This window comes from Rutilus rutilus (genome assembly GCF_951802725.1).
Source record: "Rutilus rutilus genome assembly, chromosome: 19".
NCBI lineage: Eukaryota > Metazoa > Chordata > Actinopteri > Cypriniformes > Leuciscidae > Rutilus > Rutilus rutilus.
Window position 1 is genome coordinate 25553788 of NC_140232.1, and position 27614 is coordinate 25581401.

The 27614-nt window shown below is 36.1% G+C and overlaps 2 protein-coding genes across 9 annotated transcripts; both read left to right on the forward strand.

Moving 5' to 3' along the window:
• The first annotated feature begins 2508 nt into the window (after window positions 1-2508).
• On the forward strand, window positions 2509-17509 carry nexn (nexilin (F actin binding protein)). 8 transcript variants are annotated; one of them, XM_084388903.1, is made up of 15 exons: window positions 2509-2793; window positions 5947-6350; window positions 7355-7546; window positions 7989-8073; window positions 8193-8341; window positions 10511-10711; window positions 10796-10975; window positions 11677-11865; window positions 13543-13734; window positions 14158-14205; window positions 15392-15586; window positions 15677-15898; window positions 15980-16168; window positions 16323-16686; window positions 16842-17509. In XM_084388903.1, the coding sequence occupies exons 2-15, from the start codon at window positions 5979-5981 to the stop codon at window positions 16853-16855; spliced, it is 2592 nt and encodes an 863-aa protein (XP_084245029.1). In that variant the 5' UTR covers window positions 2509-2793; window positions 5947-5978; the 3' UTR covers window positions 16856-17509. The 8 variants fall into 8 exon arrangements, with proteins under 8 accessions (XP_084245029.1, XP_084245031.1, XP_084245032.1 ...); XM_084388902.1 differs by having other exon boundaries at window positions 2516-2793; window positions 5922-6350; XM_084388905.1 differs by lacking the exon at window positions 14158-14205.
• Window positions 17510-18370: 861 nt separating this feature from the next.
• mindy4 (MINDY lysine 48 deubiquitinase 4) lies at window positions 18371-27346 on the forward strand. The gene is made up of 18 exons (XM_084389046.1): window positions 18371-18696; window positions 18890-19009; window positions 19093-19280; window positions 19377-19635; window positions 20060-20283; window positions 22111-22169; window positions 22390-22487; window positions 22580-22696; window positions 22782-22870; window positions 23096-23197; window positions 23281-23344; window positions 23437-23502; window positions 23882-23949; window positions 24041-24104; window positions 24303-24464; window positions 24544-24724; window positions 24919-25006; window positions 25108-27346. Exons 1-18 carry the CDS (start codon window positions 18634-18636, stop codon window positions 25154-25156), a joined length of 2061 nt encoding a protein of 686 aa, XP_084245172.1. The 5' UTR covers window positions 18371-18633; the 3' UTR covers window positions 25157-27346.
• Window positions 27347-27614: the final 268 nt, after the last annotated feature.

Here is a 27614-nt window from a genome sequence, read left to right on the forward strand (position 1 = left end):
CAAAAGAGCAACAAGATGATGCACAGTCTGTGGCTCCATAATTTGTCCATCCAGTTTAATAGTCCCTAAAAATACACAGAGTATTTATGGGAGAAATTTTTCCACATAAAAATTCACCCTATCTATTTTCTAAATATTCTTGATCTTTTTGTGAATGATTCATCCATCAAAATGTCATAACTGTCTTCTGGTTAAATTACATTTTCTCTGGTGATGTATGCCAGACTTCTCCAATCATTTCGTCCACCTAAACCCCGCCCCCTTTCTTACAGTCTTGCATTAAGATCTGCCCTATATCCAATCAGCAACTGATGGACAGAACAAAGTTTTTCTTTTTTCTACAATCTTTACATCACAAAATGGAAGAAAGATTTGTCACCACTTCCTTTTCATTGCGACTTTAAACATTGTCTTGCAACAACAAAAATATAACAAAGTTTCACTAAAAGACAAGGAATGCCTAAATGAAGACTAAAATCATTCCCAATATTTGAACAGCGGATGTTAATCAGGGTTTTGATTCAGTGTAAACAAATGAAAATCATTGCTACTTTTTACTGCTGCTGGATCTGTTCTAATATCCACCATAATAATCCATTTCAAAGGGCAGCTGGCCAATAAGTGTCACGGTTCACAAGTTGAGGAAGTGCCAGACTGCCTCCGATACACCTGTACAGAGAAGTCCTTCTGTATAGCACCGTTGGGACAACGAGCTGTTTATATCACCTCTATTGCAGTGTTTAACAAGCCTTTTCTCCATCCTAATGTCTTAACTGTGAATCTCACCTGAACAAACAGTACCAAAGTGGACATTGACAATATAAAAAATGACATGAATGAATGAAAATAATGAAATAAATGAAAATAGGGGGAAACACTTAAAAAATAGAATGCAGTCTTAAATCTCCATGTTAAGATCAGAGAAACAACTATATGGACAGTATACTGGTGCTCAGTGAGAGAAGCAGTGAGTTTTAGCAAGCTCGCTGTCTCCATTGCTCTGATCTCTGCCCACAGGTGGGACGCTATTTCGGGCTGTCCCTTGTTTTCTCCGCTGGTCTTCCAGAGTGGAGTTTTGGCCTAGCACTCAAGCCTTTGAATTGAAGAAAATACATTTTTAGATAGACTTTCAGAGGTTTTAACAGTATTTAAAAAGATTCCTCTTTATCAAATGGAGCCGGAACTATACAGTAACTATGGTCTATCTATTTTTATTTCTCTTTCATGGTGTGCAACCTCTTGCATGACTCTGCAAACATCTCATGCAAGCGTCCTCCTAAAGCTTTTGGATGTTACTCTAAGCTGCTGGTTGAACCCCTTTAGAGTATGAGTCTTCCCGATAGTGTTGCAGTCTGAAGGGAGAGAGATGCATGCTGGGTATGAGCTCAAATTACAGATGGCAGTGCTGTCCTTCAGGCTGAGGGGGGTTTCCAGCTCATTTAGGATACACTTTCTGAAAGAATCATTTAATAACATCAAAATGGACAATATTTAGCATCTAAAAATTCAGACACAAAAAAAATGTATTTGCACTTCCTGTTCATAGTGCATCCAAAGTGTGTTCACTGTATATTATATGTATCTGTACTTTCTATATTTAATTGTGTTTTTGTGATATTGCTTGAATTCGAGTGATCCATTGAGATTTCTGGGTTATCACACACCGTGACTGTGATAAGTGGGTCAGAACTGACTGGACAAACCACAGACCCTCAAGATAAAGCCTACTGGCTCCAACAGCCAACAATAGCTTTCCAAAACAAGCTGATGCTTGCATGGAAAATATTAATGAAAACAAACAAACCTGATAGGCGCTTACATTAAATGTCTATATACAAAACAATGTGGATGATTGTAATACACTGCAAAGGAAAAAGAATGCTATGCTGAAAAAGGGGATAATGTAAAATATTTTTTTTTTCTTTGCAATAGAAACAGAAAAGGTATGAATTGCCATATTTACATGCATTATTCAATTTAACATTAATTTACAGTAGTAGTAAAATAGTTTAATTAATTAGCCTACAAAAGTGTAGCCTATTTATAATTTACGCTTTTTATTCACAAAAGTTCCTCCATGGTGCATATTACAATTTAAATATTTATTTATTTAAATGTAAATATATATATATATATATATATATATATATATATATATATATATACACATTTAACATACATTAGGGGGATTTATGTTACATTTTATTTATAGCATTATTTTAATGTCATGTTACTGTCATGGAAAGAACATTATTTCATCACGTGACCTAATTTAACACCTGCAAAATGATGGCCTATAGGTAGGCTAGTAGTACATTAGTAAAATATAGGTAAAAAAAAAAAATCCAGCAATGAATTAACCGCAAAACCGTATATTTAACATGCTTTTTAAAAGAATGTTTAAGCTGCCATTAAAATACATGATTGAATAAACAAATGACTAATCATTTACAGGTAATTAACCGATCATAGTGACAAAACAATTATGAATTCGTGTAAAAGAGCCTCAGACTGGGAGATAAGGAGACATATGTGTAGCGACAGCTGAGGCCGTCAGCCGGTGGCGCGTGTGGAATGCGGTAGATGGAGAGGGGCACGGGTATTTTTATGGATAGCGCCCACCGATAACCGACTGCGCTCATTTGACTCTCAGTCGCATGGGAAGAGAAGACTAAACCTGTGCTTGGGGATTTAGATTCGATTTTTAGCATTATCTAAGCCAACGTGAACTACAAAAACAACACACAAAAAAAATCTTATGAAAAACAAAGGGAGAATATCACTCTAAAGAAGGTAAGATATTTTTAAGTTATCGTTTATAAAGTATGAAGAATTTAATAAAGCATGCGGAGGACAAAAAAAAAAAAAAAAAAAAAAAAAAAAAAATCCAAACGGCAAGTCCACAAGCGGATGAGGGCCTGATCTCATATCTTTGTACTCACTGAGAATACAGTTGACTCCTTTGAAAGGACTATTTTTATTTCATTAAATCATTTCAAATTACTTTAATCTAAAGGGGGAAACTCAAGGTTATAAACAGAAAAACTACTGTATAAAGATCTTTATAGAGACTATGTGGGGAACATTATCTCTGTGAACTTTTAATAAAATGTTTGCCAGAGGATAAAGATATGTATTCAAATATGTTGAATACATGAACTAAAATAAAATATTGACATTCTTTTGACACTTTTTCAGGGGGGAATATTTAGTGTTTAGCTAAATGCTATATACAATCTATAATCTATAAATAGACAACATTTATTCTCAGCATCCAACTCTGAAACCTTCCTTAAATGTAAATAATCTAATTACTAATAAAGATAGCAGTCTATCAGTGTTAACATATTTTTGTGAGGAATGTATTTAAGATTAAAGACATTATAAAGATTAGTGTATAGGATAAATTCATATAAAAAAAAAAAAAAAACATGAATTTGAAATGTGGCGGGAACAAATGCTTTCAAATGGTGACATGTTTGGGGGCCATATTGTCTTTGTCATCTTCTAAAAGTGAGGTGTGATCAGTTGTGAGTTCACCAAAACACCAGGTGTTGTGTCATTTATGAATAGAGTGCATTGAAATTTAGATCTTTATAGGTATGTGATATTACACATGTAATTGTGTTTTTCTGTGCTGCATGGGTTAATGTTGCTGTTTTTGTGGGATTATTGTAGTTTGGATTAAGGATGTCAGATGTAGAACATGTGAACTGCAAAGATACAATTTAAAAATGCACATAGTAAACACACACACACACACACACACACACACACACACACACACACACACACACACACACACACACACACACACACACACACACACACACACACACACACACACACACACACACACACACACACACACACACACACACACACACAAATGCATACATACATATTATTTTGCCAAACTGGCTTTGTACTTTCACACTGGGAGACACAACATTTTTTATAAAGAAACATCTAGAACTTAGTCATTTAGTCAGGGGTCTCATGTGTGCCATCTGGGTGCTGACCTCTTCTTAGACTCATATCTCCAGGTAAAAATAGCCTCAATCACATGGCTGAACCCAGACTGGGGGATAAAATTAGGGCCTGCACAAGGCTCCTGGTGGAGGTCCCACACACATTCAGCTCATCTGTTCTTTTGTAGACCACCAACTAACACTTCCAAGACATTTCTTTACCTTATATTACAGTTAAAAATAATATTCACATTCAATTCACATTTATTTGTATAGCGCTTTTCACAATACATATAATTTCAAAGCAGCTTTACAGAAAATGCATGTCTACATTACAATTTATTTAGTATAGCTCTTTGTGAATGTAAAAAGTCTGCAAAGTTTTAAAGATCAAAGTGGATGACAAATAAAGTTGTCTCCTAAAATAAATCGATTTTGAACTGCTGAAACGAGTCATCAGCAATTCCAGTCTCACTTCCTGTTACAATGTAACACATTTGCATAATGCCTGCTCATTGGCTGTCTGCGAACAAAGTCTACTTTGACCCGCCCTCAAACACTATAGATGTAGCTGAAGCCTGGAAGAGTTTGGTTTGTGTTGTCGACAGGTTGAGAAGACGCTGTTTTCTGCGCTGTGAATCCACTTTGCACACACTTCAAATGGATGAGGACTTGCACTGGAATTGATACAGAAAAAACGATGCCATCATTCCTCTTCATCAGTGTCGGGGAAAGTTACTTTGAACAGGAATGCATTACAATATTGCGTTACTCCCTTAAAAAGTAACTAATTGTGTAACTTCGTTAGCTCACCTGGGCTGGGCTTGTTTTTTTAAAAACAAAAAAGTTTTTTTTGTCTATTTTATTTTATTATTATTTTATTAAGTCTATTTTGGGGCAAAATTGAAATTGCAAATTTTCGCATGTACAGTAGAAGGCGCAGCTCAAACAAACCTTTCAGCTGCATGTGCTGACATTCTGGATTGCAGAAGACAGAATATGATGCAAGAGAAAAAAGTTTAATAAACTTACCAATAAAAACAAAAAAATATCTAAAGTAATTTTAGCTTATGGTTTAACTGAATCATCGAAGGTCAGCAGCAAGTGCATTTAACAATAAAGAGAGATTAAATGCATAAAAAAGATTTGTTTTATTTAACATTTATTTATTGGAGGTTTGTGTAGTATCTGATTTTGCATATCACAGATTTTATTCATTTTGAGGAATACTGAATATTTTTTTGTGCAAGTGAGATTAGTAAATGCTCATATTTAGTCTAGAACTACAATAACCACCATGTTTACACACAACGCTTCTACACTTACTCCCGATTTTTCTCAACATGGGGATAAGAGAGATGTCAGTCAATGAATGAAAAATGTAACTTGCATTACTTATTTGAAAAAGTAACTCAGATATATTGTTGTAAATTTAAAAGTAATGTGTTTACCTTAAACATAAATAGTTACTTGAAAAAAGTAATCTGATTACATAACTTGAGTTACTTGTAATGCATTACCCTCAACAATGCTCTTCATATCATAGTGTATAAAACACTGAAGAAGCCTTCAGATATGGTAATAGTTGTTTCCATTCTGACTCATGCTGTAATAGGTAGACCAATCACAACAGACTTTGCTGTCTGACCAATCAGAGCAGGCTCACGGAAAGGAGGGGCTTAGAGAGACAATCTTCAAACGAACTGTTTTCAGACTCTTTGAGAAATGAGGTGATGTGCAACATATATTATCAGAAAATGTTTTTTGACCTTGGATGCATGTAAATCTACTTTTAAAAGACCTCCAAAACAAAATTAGGAACCTTTAAAATAGCATAATAGGGTAACTTTAATAAAAATTGCAGTTACTAAAAATCTAAAATAGCCCTGTAAAAAAAAAGTACCTTTGCACTGCAGTCTTGTGGTCATTATGTCTTTCTCCCAATGTCAGCTTCATCTGACGTATCTTGCAACAGGCCCTGTCCCGGTGTGTTTGAGAAACAGCAACATGACTGAAGTGATGAGCATGGCGGATGCGTCAACAGACATGACGCATATAAACAACACGGAAAACTTGAACGATATTGCTGATGCTAATGATGCAGAGAACACAATCAATGATGAAAACCATAAAGAGGAAACACATGACATGAGTTGCATGACTGAAGAGGTGGAAATGAACAGTGCTGCAGACGAACCAAAGGAGACCGAGTTACCAGAGAAGGAAGAGCCCAAACAGGAGACAAAGACCACCAGCAGGGCGAGAAAACGAGAGAGGGTTCCAAAATCGAATGAGGAAACCGTGGAGAATGATGAAGAGGCTGATGCAACACATGATACAGATATGACAAATTTTTCAGATGTGGCACTAAAACAAGAGGTATAGTATGATGGAGCTATAATAATATGCTTAAATGAATAAATATTTTCAAAAATACAAATAAAATGAAATACAAAATTTCAATAATTAACACACACATATATACAGTTCTGCTCATAAGTTTGCATACCTCTTGCAGAATATGCAAGATGTTAATAAGATTAACAAAATTAGAGGGATCATAAAAATTGCATGGTTAGTACTGTCCTGAATAAGGACATAACAGATGTTGACATATAGTCCACCAGACAAAATAACTGAATTTATACAAATGAACCAGTTTACATACCCTTGAATCTTAATATTGTGGGTTTATATTTTGTGATAGTTGTTCATGAATCCCTTGTCCTCAGCAGTTAAACTGCCCACTGTTCTTCAGAAAGATCCTCCAGGTCCTGCACATTCTTAGGTTTCTAGCATCTTCTGCATATCCGAACCCTTTTCAACAGGGACTATGATTTTGAGATCCACCTTCTCACACTGAGGACAACTGAGGGACTCATAAACAAATTACAAAAAGTGAAAACATTCCTCAAGATGGCAACAAAATGCATTAGGACCAGTAGGTTGTACATTTTCTTATTTTTTAAAGACTTTTTTTTTTTTTTGCCCTTTAGAAGCTACATGAGATGTTCCTCTGAAGACAAAATAAGTACAATTTATTCCGATCATCCAATTTAGCCCACCGGCTCTATTCTGTAATATTATGCATATTCTTTAAGGGGTATGAGCAGAACTGCATGTATATATTTTTATATATATAAAAAACAAAACAATTAGGCCTATACATATTTATGGAAATAGATATCAACTGTATATATAACTAATATGCTAATTTATAAAATGGAAAAATAACCGACTATATTATTTGTCATTTGTAATCATATAATCATTACTCTCTGCAAAAGAAAATGTTATGAAAAAAAAAAAAGGAAATGAACTAATTTTCCATTCCTCTTTTACTAACAATCTCTCAACGAGGTATGTTTTTCTTTCTTCTGAAGAAACTGCTTAAAACATCTAAGCCTGTACAGAGAAGTTATATTCCCAAGTTGGGGAAAGAAGATGTGAAGAATAAGTTTGAGGCCATGCAGAAAGCTAGAGAAGAGAGAAACCAAAAGAGAAGTCAGGAAGAGCAAAAGAAACGCAGAGATCAGTACGTTAAAGAGAGAGAGTACAGTCGCAGGAAGCAAATGGTCAGTAGAGAAACCTGCCCATCAGCACCTTGTTTTGTCACTTCATCCACTGACTGCACTGCCTCCTCTCTCTGACACTAACAATGCATATTAGAAGATTTTGTCTTGAGGTTAATGAAGATGCTGCTTGCTGGGTATTCAATGTTTGCATAAGATTAGGCATGCATCAATACCCGATTCCAGGTATTTAAAAGGATATACACAAACCTTCTTACAATGAAAGCTTTTAAACACCCCAGTATCTGTGATGCCTGCTTGCTGCATGCACACTCTACTGATCCCCTGCCCATGTCACAATTGACGGCCCAATCAGCATCCGCCACTGTAGGTCATATGTGCCTGTCTTACAAGGATTAAGGTCTGCTTGGCTTGCTATGACCAGCATGGTTTCTGATCCTGGATAAAACGCCTAACCTAACAACAACTGTCGGATCCTCCACAGATAAAAGAACTCCTCGCCTCTAGCGATGAAGAGGAAGAGGTGAAGCCGACGAAGATAGAAAAATCATATGTTCCCAAGATTACAGGTAGGGCGAAATGAGACATTTTAAATTCGATTTTTTTTTGGACTGAACCAATGTAATCATTGTAACGGCGCTTTAATCCCATAATAGACGCCAACTGTCGGCTTTCTGTCCATTCACAGGCAGTGTGAAGGGGAAGTTTGCAGAGATGGAGAAACAGAGGCAGGAGGTGGAGAGGAAAAGAACAGATGAGGAGAGAAAGAAGCGAGCTGCACAGGAGGCCTTAGAGAAGGCCAAGATTCAGAAGGAGCTGGCCAAGAAAGCTGAGGAGGTGAGTCAGTGTGTCATGAGAACAGACTGTGGCCGCAAGCACTAGGAAGATGCCTTTAATGCGACTTGGCAGTCGGCTGCTTTGTCAGGTCTACTATTAGAAAATCTCCAGCAAAGTATCTGTAATCACTCAGGTAATCCTCTGATATAATCTAAACATCTATTTTAAAGCCTAGCAATATATGTAAGTGAAATCAAATCATGGAATGGATTGATATATAGAACAATGTGTTGCATTGCAATAGTAACAGGCAAGGTGAGACATTCTTTTACCAACCAAAGTTAAATATTATTATTAATACAGTGGATTCATAAACTACAAGTTGAATTAAATCATTATATAATAATGATTTTAATGCAAATATATATATATAAATATATAATTATACACTACCGTTCAAAAGTTTTGGGTCAGTAAGATTTTTTTATGTTTTTAAAAGAAGTATCTTCTGCTCACCAAGGCTACATTTATTTGATAAACAACAATAAAAAAAACTGTAATATTGTGAAATATTATAACAATTTAAAATGACTGTTTTTTTTATATTTTAATATATTTTAAACTATTTTTGATAATTTTGGAGCTTAGGTGTTCCTGACTTTATACTTTATTTTTTACTAATATATTTTAAACTGTAATTTATTCCTGTGATCAAAGCTGAATTTTCAGCATCATTACTCCAGTCTTCAGTGTCACATGATCCTTCAGAAATCATTCTAATATGCTGATTTGCTGCTCAAGAAACCTTTATGATTATTATCAATGTTGAAAACAGTTGTGTGCAAATTTTTTTTTTAATTCTTTGATGAATAGAAAGTTCAAAAGAACAGCATTTATTTAAAATAGAATATTTTCTAACATTATAAATGTCTTTACTGTAACTTTTGATCAGTTTAACTCATCCTTGATGAATAAAAGTATTGATTTATTTTATTTCTTTCCCCCCAAAATAAAATAAAAATTCTTACTGACCCCAAACTTTTGAACGGTAGTGTTTAATGTTACAAAAGCTTTAGATTTCAGATAAATGCTGTTCTTTTGAACTTTCTATTCATAAAATTAAAATGTAAATAACTGTTTTCAACATTGATAATAATCATAAATGTTTCTTGAGCATCAAATCATCATATTAGAATGATTTCTGAAGGATCATGTGACACTGAAGACTGGAGTAATGATGCTGAAAATTCAGCTTTGATCACAGGAATAAATGACACTTTACTGTATATTCACATAGAAAACATCTGTTTTAAATTGGAATGATATTTCACAATATTACTGTTTTTGTTTGTATTTTTAATCAAATAAATGCAGCCTTGGTGAGCAGAAGATACTTCTTTTAAAAACATTAAAAATCTTACTGACCCCATACTTTTGAACGGTATTGTATATATTTTATTTTAATTGTTTAAATATATATTCAATGTAAATATTGTGTTTTATATACTGTATTTCATATCTATCTACCTATCTATCTATCTAGATTTTAAACATTTACTTAAATTGTAATAATCTTTCACAATATTAGTGTATTTACTGTCTTGTCAAATAAATGCAGCCTTAGTAAGAGACTACTTTCAAAAACAAACAAAATATTCCTAGTGACCCAAAATTTTGCACAGTAGTATAATACAATTGCAAAATGATATGTGTAAAGTGTGCAATATGGCCAAATGGCCCACTGTCCATTACAAAGGCATGTCAGTTCATATACAACATGGCACTGGGTGTTAAATTTAGGAAAATGCCACACTTTCTGGAGCCAGAGTTAACAAGCATGGACAACATGTGACTAGCAACTGTTTCCCACAGCACTTGCAGGCCGTGCTCTCTGACTGAATTAGCAGTCCCATATCTCTGTCTAGTATGACACAAATGAAGGCAACTGTGCCAGAAGTTTTTTTTTGTGTTGCTGTCAGGCCTTATCTGAAACCTGTCTGGACGCTTGTCCATGACTGCAGAAATGTTGCAGGTCAAAGCAGTATAAAAAAACAATTTGTTATTGCTTTAGATTAGACCTCACATTTGTTTCTGATTTAAAAAAAAAAAAAATTCGTAAAAAAAAACGTTAACATTTCATCATACCATTATAATTCCGATGTTATTATGTATCCGATGTAATTCTGCTATTTAATCTGTTTGGGTAACTTCTTCACTTCTTCATCACAGGAAGGGGATGACAGCATTTTGGTTCGAGTAGTGCCTGCAAAATCACAGAAACAACCAGGAAGGATAAAGATCAATTTTGAGGACATGGAGAAGAGCCGAGAAGAGGAACTAAAGAAGCGAACTGAGGAGGAGAAGAAGAAGAGATATGATGAGAACCGGCAGTCCTTCCGAGAGGCCAAGCGTCGCTCTATGGTTGAACAGGTGAAGATTCTGCTTTTAACGATCAATATAATCTGTAAAAGAAAAATTTGTTTTGTTAATTTAAAAAAAAAAATTTTTTTTAAGTTGGACGATGAAGAGTTTCATCCCAAAGAGAAGGAGCAGATGACCCCTGGTAAACTGCGTCTGACCTTTGAAGAACAGGAGAAAGAGCGACAGGAGCAGCAGAGAAAACAGGCAGAGGACGAAGCCCGACGCAGACTGGAGGAAGAAAAAAAAGCATTTGAAGAGGCCAAGCTGGGAATGGTGGGTATATTTTTTAACAACCATTAGATATATTCTTTCATATTACAATATATACAGTGGACACTTTTATTTTTTTTACTATTTGGAAAGTTAAGCGACAATTAAAAATGCATACACACAGTATTTGCAGTATATAACAATATAAAAACATGGCATTTTAAACAATGTGGTTATTTAAAAATCATAGCACACATACACTTTTCAATTAAAACATTATGTTTGTTGGGTTTCAAAACATGAAACAATACATATATTGTTCAAAATGAAGACAAAACATTCTAGGTAATGTTCTGGTTGTAAAATGATGTGCAACATATTTATAGTAGTTAATATAATGAGCTACACTGGTGGATATTCTGCAAGGACCCTGTGTGAACTTAAGGAGAACCTACTTAATACATCCATGAAAAATGGTCTAACCCTACCCTACACCCTAACCTTAACCAATGAAATTGGCTGAAATTGGCCTTAACCAAATTAAACTGTTTTTGGGGATATTACAACCTCAAGACAAGTTGGTTAAAAATAAGAAAAAGCAGCTCAGAAAAGTCAATTCTCAAAAAAGCTCTAGCAACATTAGTTTGCAGATGCACCTTGGTTTAATATTATGTATTTAATGCATGAAATTTTAAAGTGTGACTTAAGTGCCCAACAGTGTCCAAACATGAATAATGTAATATGAGTTATACTCTTTCTCACAGGCCCTAGATGACGAGGACACTCAGGATACACAAGGAGAGAAGGAAGAATTCAGACCTGGTAAACTTCGACTCAGCTTTGAAGAGCTGGAAAGACAGAGACTGGAAGAGGAACATAAGCGAGTGGAGGAAGAAAGGAAAAGACGCATCAAAGAAGAGAGAGAGGCCTTTGCCGAGGCCAGAAAGAGCATGGTCAGTTTGTGTGCTTGTGAAAATCATGTTTGTTTGTTTTTTTTGCTTTTCATGTACTATGGTAACCATGAAATGATTTGATAGTAGTAGTAGTTTATACACTCACCTAAAGGATTATTAGGAACACCTGTTCAATTTCTCATTAATGCAATTATCTAATCAACCAATCACATGGCAGTTGCTTCAATGCATTTAGGGGTGTGGTCCTGGTCAAGACAATCTCCTGAACTCCAAACTGAATGTCAGAATGGGAAAGAAAGGTGATTTAAGCAATTTTGAGCGTGGCATGGTTGTTGGTGCCAGACGGGCCGGTCTGAGTATTTCACAATCTGCTCAGTTACTGGGATTTTCACGCACAACCATTTCTAGGGTTTACAAAGAATGGTGTGAAAAGGGAAAAACATCCAGTATGCGGCAGTCCTGTGGGCGAAAATGCCTCGTTGATGCTAGAGGTCAGAGGAGAATGGGCCGACTGATTCAAGCTGATAGAAGAGCAACTTTGACTGAAATAACCACTCGTTACAACCGAGGTATGCAGCGAAGCATTTGTGAAGCCACAACACGCACAACCTTGAGGCGGATGGGCTACAACAGCAGAAGACCCCACCGGGTACCACTCATCTCCACTACAAATAGGAAAAAGAGGCTACAATTTGCACGAGCTCACCAAAATTGGACAGTTGAAGACTGGAAAAATGTTGCCTGGTCTGATGAGTCTCGATTTCTGTTGAGACATTCAGATGGTAGAGTCAGAATTTGGCGTAAACAGAATGAGAACATGGATCCATCATGCCTTGTTACCACTGTGCAGGCTGGTGGTGGTGGTGTAATGGTGTGGGGGATGTTTTCTTGGCACACTTTAGGCCCCTTAGTGCCAATTGGGCATCGTTTAAATCCCACGGCCTACCTGAGCATTGTTTCTGACCATGTCCATCCCTTTATGACCACCATGTATCCATCTTCTGATGGCTACTTCCAGCAGGATAATGCACCATGTCACAAAGCTCGAATCATTTCAAATTGGTTTCTTGAACATGACAAGGAGTTCACTGTACTAAAATGGCCCCCACAGTCACCAGATCTCAACCCAATAGAGCATCTTTGGGATGTGGTGGAACGGGAGCTTCGTGCCCTGGATGTGCATCCCACAAATCTCCATCAACTGCAAGATGCTATCCTATCAATATGGGCCAACATTTCTAAAGAATGCTTTCAGCACCTTGTTGAATCAATGCCACGTAGAATTAAGGCAGTTCTGAAGGCGAAAGGGGGTCAAACACAGTATTAGTATATGGTGTTCCTAATAATCCTTTAGGTGAGTGTGTATATATATATATATATATATATATATATATATACTCACCTAAAGGATATATATATATATATATATATATATATATATATATATATATATATATATATATATATATATAACCTTCTGATACTTTGTTAGGGAGGCCTACACAATATTTAATAGTCATAAAATGTTCACTACTATTACAAAAGGTCATAGAAAACGTGCACGACTATCTGTCTTGAAAAATAACGCCTACGATCTAAAATCTGACAGAGATAAGGGTTTTGACTTGGCACAGTTGGACATGTAAGTTGGATGCCAGGTCAAACTTTAAATATTGACAAACTCATTTTCCCCAAGCCTAATCTATTCACTTGCAGGTTGTAAATAGTGACGATGACATCCTTCTGGCCATGATAAACTCAGACGGGGCCAAACCCGGGAAGCTGGCCATCAGCTTTGAAGATCTGGAAAGACAAAGACGAGAAGAGGAGCAGAAAAAGAAAGAAGAGGAGGCCAAGCGACGCCTGGAAGAGGAGAAAAAACTTTTCGCAGAAGCTCGCAAGAACATGGTAGGACCATGCATTTGATGTAACATATTGTATTTGCACATGTACAGTGCGTTTGCATGCACTAATTGATGTGACCAACAAAAGTACATCTTAAACAACAACAAAAAGTCCATTAATGCGCTATATAACTGCTGTTCTGGTTATTAATAATAACATAGCATAAACATACTTTATGTTGCATGTTAATTGTAGTGCAATCTGCTCATTATATTTATATCATCTGAGCACATTTTGTCAGTCAGCTAACAACTGTTAACCAGTGTCAATTTCAATACATCGACCGACTTTAGGTCTCTAATTCAATCTAAAACAATTAATTCACTTGCAAATATAAACACAACCCATGTCCAAATCTCCAGTGTGCTCAAATGATATATCTGCTGCAATGCTTGTCTGTTATGCTTTTCAAATTGTGTCTTTAAGAGCCCTGGACTGGATCACGATAATTTGACTGGATATGGAGTTAAAGAAGTAAGAAACTTTTTTTAAACAGAAACCGCTACCCTGCTAAAGAGAAGGATTGCCACAATGATTGATTACAAAAAAAGCTGTTGGAAAACAAGACATACAATAATGTACCTAGTGAGGGCAAAACATTCCAATGAAGCTATAGATAAAATAGACATAGGCCTAATTATATTCAAGAAAACTATTTTATCAGAAAACAAGTCTTAAAGGGTCATATCATCAATCATTTCATTTTAGTGCTTTCCCTCCTCCCCTTGAATTTACAGTATTAGTCAAGAGTATGTTTAATGTCAATGTGTTTTTGGGCTAGGGAAGACATCTGGACTTATGAATGTTATTGCATATTTTTATAGTACAATGAACTGTTTTATATCAAAAGAGTAAAAAGTACAAATTTGATTCCTCATGATATGACAATGAATATTTGAATATATTTATTTTTGCTTCTCAAACTAATGTGCTTTGTTTAAAGGATTTTTTTTTTTTTATGGGTAAATAAGAAAAAAATATATCAAAATATGATTCTACACAATGTAGTAAATAGGAATATAGTACAACAAAACAGAAGTATGGGGTCCAAATCTTCACACTGTTCAAACATGGCTGCCTATGTGAGTTTTTGCTCACATAACAAGTCACAAACTGTGTGATCATTTATAGCTCTTTTTACACTTGTCACTGTTTTGATGTTTTAACAGATTTTGTCTATTAGAATAACAAGGTTGTGTGCCATTTACAATTTAATTGAAACTAGCATTACCTTCCAATTCAAATATAGTGGGATTTGGATTTAAGTAAAAGAAAAACAGTGGCTGCATCTGAATTCACATACTTCCCTACTATATTCTGAAGTATACGAGATTCTGAAGTGTGCATACGATGGACACTTTACTATCCCATGAGGCTACAGGAGAGGATTTGTGAATGTCAGTGAGGCGATGTAACTCACGCTGGTAGATCACATGATAATGACATGACAGCATGGCGAATGTAGTCCGATTACATTCCTACTACATACTATATAGAACATACTTTTTAGCGGTCATGAAATAATTACTCATTCAAAATAAGTCCTATTCAAGAGAGTATGCGATTTCAGACGCAGCCACTCAATACTTGCACAAGCTGTATAAAAATATATGTCCATACTCCATATGCAATTGAGATGTGTATCTCATTTTTGTGACAGGTGCAGGATGATGATGTAACTCTGGTGCGGACAGAGTCACAGGAAGCAATGCACCCAGGGAAACTAGAAATCAACTTTGAGGAGATGCTGAAGATGAAAGAGGAGGCAGAGCGGAAGCGCAAGGCGGAAGCCAGACGCCAGAAAATGGAGATGGAGAAGAAAGAGTTTGAACAGTTGCGACAAGAGATGAGCGAGGTCAGCTTCACATGCTACTGAAACGATCATTAAATTTACAATTTCATAACATGTTTGCTTATTTACATATGTTTTGTGGGTTTGATTTAGGATGAAATCAATGAAAGCTCTGAGGTGGTGAGCACCGAGTACGAGGAGCTAACAAAGCTGAAGCGGACTGGCTCCATCCAGGCCAAAAGCCTGAAATCCAAGTTTGAGAAGATCAAGCAGCTCACAGAGGAGGAGATCCAGAAGAAGATCGAGGAGGAACGAGCAAGAAGGAAAGAAATTGACGAGAAAATCAAGGAGAGAGAGGCAGAGCGCTGTCAGGAGGTGAAAGAATGAGACAATTTCTCATGTTTCATTCCAGCTAAAGAACTTTGAAGTGAAGAATTTTGCTCATTTCTTCCACAGGATGAAGATGACGACAAAACAACTCCAATTAAACCAGAAGACGTCCCGTTCAGACAGAAAGTGGACATGCGAGCACGGTTCGAACAAATGGCAAAGACCAGAGAAGAGGAGCAGAAGAAGAAGATCGAAGAGCAGAAATTGCAAAGGATGCAATTTGAACAACAGGAAATTGACGCTGCTCTCCAAAAAGTAAACCTCTCCTGGGCTGCTTTGTTTCAGAACTAAATGGCGGACATGCCTGGATCTGATGTCAACACTAATGCATGACAGAGCTGCATGCGTGTGATTTCTGTTGTGTTTTTTTTTTCCTGAGTGTGAAACGCTTTGTCATGTGTCTTGTCAGAAAAGGGAAGAAGAGGAGGAGGAAGAGGGTAGCATCATTAATGGCTCCGCCGCCTACGAGGATGAAGAGGACCATGCCAGGTCAGGCGCTCCGTGGTTTAAAAAGCCCCTGAAGAACCAGTCGGTGGTTGATGCAGAGCCTGTGCGGTTCACGGTGAAGATCACGGGAGAACCCAAACCAGAGGTCACCTGGTGGTTTGAGGGTGAGCTGCTGCCGGACTCTGAAGACTATCAATACATCGAGAGAGGCGAGACCTACTGCCTGTACCTGCCGGAAACGTTCCCCGAGGACGAAGGAGAGTACATGTGCAAAGCCGTCAACAGCCGAGGCACTGCCGCCAGCACCTGCATTCTCACGATTGAAAGTAAGCCGCCTCCTGTCTCTGCTAACCGCCTGCATGCTGAGATTTCTTATGGCGTCACTAAACTCAAACGGATCGCATGCTCCACTTCCACTCGGTCCTTCTTCCTCTTGTTAATCAAACTGTGTCTCTCTGTCTCCCTGTCTTTCTCTTTCCAGCTGAGGACTACTGATGCTCTCCTTCTCTGGAACTTTCCCAGACTTTTCTTTTTTTCTTTTATAAAAGTTCATTTCTCACGGTAGGGCCAAAAACCGAGGAGGAAGGAGTGGTATTATTTTTTTTCTTCCATTCCTCCTGAAGATAATATTTCAATGATGAAGTGCAATCTGTTGTTTACATTAGATGCTGCACTCACAGTTAACAAAACAAAAAAACTCCATATCTGGGATGAATTTGTGCCAAAACACAGATACCGTTCCCATGATCTTCTAGAATAAATACATAGCGTAGCTGAAAAAGAAATCTAGTTAATTTAATACATTTTAGTTCAACATATAACCACTATGACACTGAGGAAGGATTTCATACCCATGTCACCGAATGAATGAGATGTTGCTGGAGAGTTTGATTCAGTATCTGTAAAGGGGGCTGTGGTTGCATTTTCTTTGTTAAATTCCTATACGCACCTCTGTTCAGGCTCAGATGTTTTTTTCCACTTTTTTTCCCATGTTCTTATGGAGCTTTCATATCCCCAGATGTTTTTGTTAAAGTGTAGTGAGTAAATGAAATGTATAAACAGTGTATGTAGGTTAGCAAGAGGTGATTTTAAGTTTTAGGCAGAGTATTTGTGTAATGTATAAAATTATAATAAAATTAATGAAACGTGTTGTTGGCTGATTTCATAAACTAACACTTTATTTACATTTTAGGAGACGTGGCCAGGTGGATTCATCTGATTACAGTTTGATATAGAATAGAGTGCTAGATTGCCTGTAAATATGCCATTCTTTGGTTTAATGCAAATTGGTATGAAACCTTTCGTAATTTGAATTTGAATGTATAACTAAATGGAATTGAAATTCGACAAAAATCATACTGTTGTCAAGACAGCTGCACAGAAATATTTTAGAAAATAGATTAAAAAAGTCTTTAAAAAGCTTGAAGGCCATACAAGCCTAAATGACAGAATAACAGACACAGTAGACAATAGAATAGGAAACGGAAAGCTCTGGTTCAAGTGCCATTTTGCAATAGACAAAGATTATTATGAAAAGTGTCATTGGCAAATAATTTTGCCTTTCTCATAGCAGACCACTCTTCTCCTCAACCAGCTCAAATATGGATAAATATTTGATTTTATGTCAACGAACGAGATTCATTACTTATTATTTTTCATAAATCAACTTATTTCAGACCATATCTGACACAACTCCCCTATTTAGAGAGCTATTCTGATTATATAGCTAGACAACAGTAAACATTAAGATAGACCTTGATGGTTTATTATTCAAAAGTATTTTCATAGAACAGTACAACAGTAGCAAGTTTTCTACATACCTGTCAACAGAGCAGGAGACTTTCCAAACTTACCGCAACAGACTTTGCACTCAATTCTGTGAAATCTCGAAAGCTTCACAAAATATTTCCATCTTTGTAAACTGTATCAAAGTAATACACGTTGCATCCGCAGGGAGGCGCAGCTGCGTCATTAATCCGCGCACATAGAACAGCACGCTCTATCAACAACGTTCTAGGGTAACCATAGCAACAAGGCGAAAAGCTACACCGCTAGCTAGCAAGCCTCGTCAACTATCCTTACCTCATTTATCCCCAAACAAATCACTAACCATTAAAATACCATGCTGAAAATGCACTAACGGTGTGTAAATGAAAATATGCCGTATGTCGACCAACAGTATTTGAGGTGTGTAAGGTTTGGGGCTGTTTACACCGAAGAAGCCAACTTGCTATCTCAGTCCCATATTTATTACCGCTGTGTTATTGTGATCCATGATGGGCAAAGATGTAGAGGAGGTGTCCGCGGCTCTAGTACGGGAATATCTCAGTCGAAAGGTGGGTGACAGATTATTTTCTTTAAACTGATTCAGAAATGTAAACATGGTACTTTGACACAAAAGCTAACTATCCTATAAGGTGTGATGTAGCAGCTACATACTGTATGTTTAAGGTGTTTTAAAGTTAGCTTTCCTGAAGAAGAATGATGAAATGGAAGTACATTTCCTGATGAAATGCAACTTACTTACAGGGCCTGAAGAAAACGATATCGTGCATGGATGAAGAGCTTCCACGGACTAATTCAAGCGTTAATAACAGATCAGATCTACGCAGAATACTTCACCTTGAGGGCCTTTACAAACAGAATAAGGTATCAAAGTGAAAAAACATCTGTATATATCATATTAAAAATGTTGGAAAAGCCGAGAGGCCATAAAAAGCATTTGTATTTAGGCTGAAGAACACCCCTTTAAGTCTATGTTGGAGATGATTGTGAAAGTCAGAATGAGTGAAGGTGACAAAACCAAAATACGCCACCATGGTGACAATGAAGCACATCCACTGGAACAAACCATGTCCATAGACATGAGTGTTAAGAGAGAACCAGGCTGTATGGAAAGTCTGTTGTGTGACAGTCCAAGGTATTTCTTTATCGATTTAGTTTACAAAAATCCATATATTCATTTGTTTGAGACTCAAGATCTGTTGGCAGCAATAAACATCCACCCTTTTCACAGGTTCTCTGAAAGCAACAGTGTGTCAAAACTTACTAAGCCTTCCCAAACACCTTCTGAAAAGACACGAAAAAAGACCTTTGCTGTTCACCCTGAGAGTGAGAGAAGTGTATACTGTTTGCCGTCCAGCCACGATCTCCTAACAGTGTCGAAAGAGGGATTTCTTTCTGAGAAAAAGATCCTAGACACAGATAGCCAGAAAAACAGAAGCAGCAGGATAAGACGAGGCATTATGGCGGGTCCCATTGCCAGCTCTTTGCAGGTAATGAACGCTGATTCATTAAAGGCATAGTTCACCCAGAAATTAAAATTCTGTCTTCATGTTGTTGCAAACCCGTAAGACTCTTCGGAACACAAATGAAGATCTTTTTGATGAAATCTGAGAGATTGAGCGCTTTAGTACAAATTTTCTGAAGAGACTTGATCGCTTTATATGTTGAACAGATTGATTTGGGCTTTTGTTCACATAAAATGAAAGTCTTGCAGGTTTGGAACGACATGAGGGTGAGTAATTCATGAAAGAATTAAAAAATGTTAACTAATTTAAACTAAAATTGATTTATTGAAAATTAAAATCCAGTGTTTAATAATGTTACATATTTTTTTAAATAAATTTTACTAAGATTTGAGTCTACGTTACTCCTCCATTACAGCATTGCATTTACAAAGGATTTAATTTTCCGTAGGAGAGCAACAGAAGACGTCCAGCCCGAAAAGCACCTTCATCTCTTACAGCAACAACAGAGGATTGTAGAGAATCAGCAAACTGGACAAATGGCCTCAATATTACAAATACAAAGTCTAATCCACCAGCCTCTCTTGAAGGGGAGAGCAGCATGTTTTCGAATTTACATAAAGGAATCATAGACCACAATGGGCATGAGAAAATGCCAGAAGTCAAGCATCGCCTGTGAGTTTGTTTCAATCATTCAGGGAAAAAAAAACTCCAGTACACATCTAAGCATTCTTAAATCAAGATACATTTACTTGATAAGCAAAATGACCTAATATTATAATATTATATTTTTGATATAATATATATATATATTTTTTTTATAAGAATTAATATTATATTAATACGTGTTTTCTGAAAAATCTATGAACATTTTATGCATAAAATTATCTGCCAACGGGGTAAGAAAGATAACCTTAATTCAAAGGGAAAACAGGATTGTTTTTCTTATTTATTTTTTGTTTAAAGCAAAAACTCACTGTATGTCTCACAAATGTATGTCATTTTGCGTCTCAGGAATGTTTTAGATATTTGGACTGGAAAACAAGATAAGGATAAAAATACTGAGCTAGAATATTTTTTATTTTACTGTTGAAAGTGCAGTTACTTAACCTGTGTCTGCGAAACCTACTCTCAATATTTTACGTCGACCTTTATTGATTTAAAAACGTCAAAATCTTTTTATTTTTGAAGGGCTAAAATAGTTAAACCATTTGAATCCCAGAAACATAGAGAGGACCATAACTAGTGAGGTGAAAGGTTGGAACGATTCTAGGAGCCGACAGGTCCAGGGGGACCCACAACCTTTTCTGAATGTTATATTTTTAAAGGGGCCCAGAACTTCTAGCCACAGCCTTGAACGTATGCATGATTATTATGAATAAAATCTCTTATGCATTAGGGTGGGCCTTATCAAGTCCAATTTTTTTTTTTTTTTTGTGCAAAATGTTAGTGTCTTAACCTCTTAAACTGTTCCTTTTAACTTCAAAATTGGAAATATGCAAAAATGTTGACAAAAAAAAATGATATTTAGAGGTAGCTCAATCATGTGGAAAATTGCCTATGTTAAGCAGTGCAGCGTTATTGTGATATGCAAGTAATATTAAAAGTTGCTGCAAATGAACTACATTTTATTGAAATCAGAGCAACACTGACATGACAACAATCTCAAAAACAATCTCAAAAAAAGTTTTCAACAATCCCTCATTTCTGATGCTCAGCAGCCAGTGTTGACTTTTTGCAGTCTGGATAGATCCGTCGGTGATCTTCCACCACATGAAGGAGAAACTGCAATTGTTCTTCAGAGTGTGTGAGATAGCCATTGTATTCTTGAATCAGAGCCACTCCTCTCTCTGCGTGATCATTGACTACTTTCATTGCATGTATAATTGCCTGTCCCTCCTGATAATCTGCTTGATTAGGCCAAAGTTCCGGGTCAATTTCAAGGAACGTAATGTAATTTTTTAAACCAAAAAATGTGCTCTAAACCCAAACAATAACCAAGGTGATCATCAATGGAAATATGTATTGATTCCACCAGGAAAGGTAAATCTGCTAAACCAGGTCATGGATGGATTCATTTGGATTTAGTTTCTACAATAAGTAAACTGAGATATGCATCTAAAATACATATTTAGGAATAGCATATGGAATATGTGGAGATGTTTTTGGAATTTTACTAGCCAGGTACAATACCAATTCAAATGATCGTTTTTTACGAAAATCATCAAAATCTCAGAAAGTTTAAAGCTATTGAGCTACCAGTAATTATTATGTTACTGCCATAAAAATTGGCATGCTGTATTTTCTTATATAAAGGAACAATTTGAAGGGTTAAGAGCATGACAATTGGAGACTTTAAAAATAAAGACCACCCTATTATGCATTAGACAATATGGCTCTAAGAAGCTCCCATGTAGGATGGTAAAAAGAGACTGTTGATATTTATTTACAGCTGCAATATGTCAAGTGTGTGATTTTTTACTTTTGTTGTTTCCTCTCCAGAAAGAATTCGGCACCCAGCCCAAAACTGGATGGACTCCATGTGTTGGAAATGGTTTTGGGTAGTGCACCTCAAATCTTCAGCAGATTACATTTTGTATCATAGCCAAGTCAACTGCACAGAATACACTAGCTTGTATTGTTGTATTGCTTTAATATGAAGTGTATTTTGTCCTTGTCCACTTTTAATATTTGTTTTCCAAATAACCCTACAACCCTTGCTTTAAATTAATCTGTCATTAAAAATTCCAATTGTTTTGAAATACTTTTTCAATCTTACAGACGACATAGAGAATGAGGAGAGCTTGTGTGATGTTCCTAGAACATCCATGCCAGAACATAGTTTGGACAAGACTGCCATGGACCAGATGACGGCCACTGTAAGCACATTATCATTTATCTTCCTGGAACCATAAACTATGTGATATTAGTCCGGTCTGATATGATATTGCTGTTTTCATGTCTACTTCAGGCTCTGAAGGAGATCATCTTTGGTTCTCCTATGGCTTGTTTCACTGAGGAGTGGAAAAAACAGAACTTTACCTTTTCAGATACTCCAGGTTTGAAGTATGGGATTGTACAAAATAAGGTACAGTACTTTAGACAACCTCATGATTTACTGTTTTGATCTGTAAACCTTTGCGTCATGAGATGTTCTGGGATTGTTTTATCAGGGAGGACCCTGTGGTGTCCTTGCAGCAGTTCAGGCTTGTGTTCTACAGAAGCTTCTGTTTGAAGAATCGAGCAGTGACTCATTGGATGAGTGTGTACCAAGCAATAATCATATTTTTCAAATTATTTCTGTTACAATTTCAGATATAATTTTTACCTTTATTATTTTAAAACCATTCAATCATTTTGGTACCATTTTTCCTTTGGATTTTTTTATTTTTTATATCAGTGAATATTTTGGTTATAAATTAAAAAAAGTGTATTTCACTGATGTCTCAATCAGTTGTCTTAAACTTGAATTATTAAATATCACCAGGAGACTGGAGGTATCAAACGTTTTGAGGACAAAATGTCTATCTCAGGCTTTGGCTGACATACTATGGAGAGCCGGGAATATGAAGAGAGCCGCAGTTGCAATGTAAGTGTCACACATTTAGAATAATCACTTAAATTTACAAAACTATTTTTCGTTTCTCAACTATAAACTATCTGCGCCCACAGAAACACAGGAAGAAGTCTTTTCATCCCGATCGGACGTTACAAATCAGACGGTATTCTGGAAATGGTAAGTTGATTCTTTGTCGCTTAAATTACCTCCTAATTACTTCTTTTGACGACTACATGTTTCTTCTTTTGTTAAACATATATTCCACATAGATAACATACGTCACTGTTGAGACGTTGGATGATCTCACTTTAGTTCTTGAGAAGCATGTTAGACAGGTAAGTCTGTGATGAAATGCCTTATGACAAATCCTGTATACCTGTATGTATTTTCTAAAAAAGATTTTTATAAATATTATTAATATTAATTCTTATTTACAGTATTGTTATATATTATTTATATTTTGTTATCATTTATAATATGTATAATAATAGTTGTTTGTAATATTTATTTAGAACAGATGTATTATTTATATTGTATATTATTTATGCTTATTATTATTATTTGTAAATAATTTTGCTGAAGTTATAAGCAAGGTTTGTATGTGAGCACATTCATTGATAGTCTTGAAGCATTTTAAGGCAAATATCACCTGTTTAATTGCTCCTTATGTGATTGACGATGGCAATTAGTAGCAGTTTTCTTGCTTCCTTTTAGTTTGAGTCTGGTCCCTTTGGCTGTATTCTACTTACCATCTCTGCAATTATTTCCAGAACCACCGCAACGTGAGTTTCCACCTCTTTAACTCAGTTAACAGTACAGGCTGTTTATGTTCATATATTCACTGAGCTAATCAATTTGTTCTTTGTGTTTTAGTATACAAAGTGATATGGATGTGCCCACCTCCACCCTCATTGGAGCTCATGGCTACTGCACACAGGTTTGCTGTGTTAACACTTTACAGTCCTAATCTAAACACCCAATACGCAAAAGATAGCATATTTTATTTTGCTCTTACCAAAAACAATGTCTTGGTGTCACCAATTATATTGGTTGCTTTTTGTATAGCTCCAGTGTACACAATGTTCTGATATGATCAAGTCAATAAATCTTATTCTTTCCCTTTCATTTTTTTAAGGAATTGGTCAATCTTTTGCTTTGTGGACGAGCAGTTTCAAACGTCTTTGATGATGAAATGAAGCTTGATTCTGGAAATGGAAATTTTACACTTCTTAAGGGAATTAAAGCACGTTGTAACATTGGGCTGCTGTCTTTATTTGAGCACTATAATATATGTAAGGTAAGAAGGCTTGAAACACTCTAAAATAGATACTTAGATATTATATCCAAATGTGTTATATCCCATTTTCTCTTTTAAGGTTGGATCTCACCTGAAAACTCCCAAGTTTCCAATTTGGGTAGTGTGCAGCGAGAGCCATTTCAGTGTGCTCTTTTGTCCCTCTGAAGACCTGGCATCCGATCACTGCAAAGAGGAAGAGTTTGACTTGTACTATTATGATGGGCTGGCCAACCAGCAGGAACCAATTAGATTAACAGTCTGTGAGTCTTTTCCTTTGGGTCATTGCTTTTCTGGACACACACAAAACAAACACTTGTATTATGTATAACTTGGATTGTATTATGCATAGTATTTGAGAACAACAAAATAAACACAAGCTTTGCACACTTGCTTCATAATTAGGATGTATGATAAGTCAGTTTTAAAAGGTCTTCTGTATTCTGTGTCTGGACAGATTCAGAGTCTTGTGCTGCAGATTCTGCTCAGAGTGAAAATGCAGACAGTGATCTCATTCCTCCACTGGAGCTTTGCATCAGGACCAAGTAAGTCTCTTATTTTGTCAGTTCTTTTTCTATAATATATCGTTTTGATATTGTGAAATGCAAACAGGTGGCGATATGAAAGCTTCAAATATGTTTTACAGATGGCGAAATGCAGTGATCAGCTGGAATGACACAGATCCCATTCTTTGATATCGCACTCAAAAAGAGATTTTTCTTTGTTAGCCCCGTGTGACCCCGGTGTGATTTTAGCTGGTGTAAATTTTCATTAGGTTTTATATTTAAAAATGCATGCGTGTAGTATTTATTTGGTCTTTTATGATGAGATTTTTTTCTGCCATTCTTAATATCCTTAATATTATTTTCATCATTCTGCTGCTTTTTCTTACTTTTATGTTTTGTGTTGTTGTATGTGAATACAGAAGTATAAACACAGAAGTATATTTATAGACAAATGCCTTAATCCAGGGGTATAGATCAACACTTTCTCAATATTGTCAATCAATATTATATAAAACATTTCTTGTTTGCTGCCCCCCTCCCCAATTTAAACTAAGATCTATGTCCCTGTTCTCTCTTGCTCATGTTTTACAATTGTTTGCAATTACTTTATCTCTCACAATGTCAGTTTGACAGTATAGCATTAAGAACTGTCATTACTCAATACTTTTTGTTATTCAAATCATGATTAAATGAACTGTAGAGAATATGGCTTGCGATGTGTAAATAATTGCCATTGCTCACTGATAGTTTATCCAAATATTACAATTCTGACATCATTTAATTACCTTCATTTCTTTCAAAACTGTCGGTGGAACACAAAAGAAGATATTTTGAAGAATGTTGGTTACCAAACAGTTTTAGTGACCATTGACTGAACTATATCTTTAACTTTGTGCAAGAAAGATTTCTGAAGAGAATATAAAACCAGAACATGGTTTTGTTTCAGTTGTTCCAACGGGATGGAAACATGACTAGGGTTCCGCATGGTGTTAAATCTTTAGATTACTAAAATGTGCATTTAAAATATTGAATCTGCTCTGAACGGGATCTGAAACCAATGGCACACATGCCAGGATAATTACTGGCACGTGACAATAGCTAAAGAGTATGTATTTGTTTAATTTAAATGAAGTCCCTTGAACTTGCATAAACATTTCGCATAGTAACATAGCTTGTTTTAAGTTGGTTGCTATGAATATAATTAAAGCGTGAGGATTTTAACCTGAGCTAGTACACAGACCTGAAAATCCGTTCACACGGCCGGAGGTGCGCTTCTGTGATTATCCCTCCGCATGCCATAAGGCTGCCAACCCATCTCTTAAAGGGGTCCTATTATGTTTCTTTATTTTTACATTTTCAGCTTTTTTAGCGTGTAATGTTGCTGTTTGAGTATGAATTTAAGCTAGCAAACAGTAGAGCGTTGGCACTTGCAACGCCAAGGTCATGGGTTCGATTCCCAGGGAAAGCAAGAACTGATAAGAATGTAAATGTGTACCTTGGAATGCAATGCAAGTCACTTGGGATAAAAAAGTCTGCCAAATGCATAAAAGTAAATTTAAATGAATTTGCAAAGTTACAAAGATTTGCAAAGTCCACTCCAAAGGGAGTTATTCTCTATATCACTAAGCACTGTTTCTGAACCGCCTCCATTGTAGTCTTGAGTTTTCTTCCAAGAACATACATGGCTGCATCCGAAATCGCATACTTTCCTATACAATAGGCCTATGAAAACAATATGTGACAAAAGTATGCCCGAATTCACAGTACTCGTAAAAGAGTAGGCAAAAAGTATCAGTATGACCTTCTACTTCCGGTGGGATTCTGAAGTGTGCGAACAATAGACATTTTAATAACCCATGAGGCCATGGGAGAGATTTTGTTACAGGCAGTGAAGCGAAGCAACTGACGCTGGTAGGTCACAAATAATAAAGACAACATGGTGAATGTAGTACGTCCGGATTATTCATACTACACACATTCGTACTGTGTAACGTACATTTTTAACAGTTGTGAAGTAATTACTTTATCAAAATAAGAACATACTCAAGAGAGTTTAACATAATTCCCACCCAAGACATGCACAAAATAAGGGGGCGAGGCCTGGTTGTGTTGGTAGTGTTCAAAGTTGGAGTTATGGTAAGGGGCGTGGAACAGACTTGAAGAAGTTGACCAATCACAACACAATGGTCCAGCAGACTAATCAGAGCACAGTACGCTTTTTGGAAGGAGGGGCTTCATTGAGACTGGAACTAAACAAAGTGTTACTGAGAGACTTGGAAGAGAGGTGCTGCAACAATGTAAAATATGTGCAAAATAATGTTTTTTTTTAAACATTCAAGCATGAAAACCTCTCCTAATAAAATCAAGCTTTGAGAGCTATATTTGTTCTGTTTACTCTCTGCTTCTTTGATCATTTATTATTAACATGGAACTTCTGGTGTAGTATTTCTGTCCTAAAGTAAAGTTATCATGTGTATACTTGGCTGTTATTTAGGAGTATAATTCTTCATACAGAAAAGCAGCTGTCTTCAAATGTTACCATTTTATGGAATGATCGCAGCCCTGTAGCAACAAACTGGACTGAACAATAGTAATTTGAGCATTATGCATGACAAAGCATATGCTATAACATTCATTAGCTGATTAA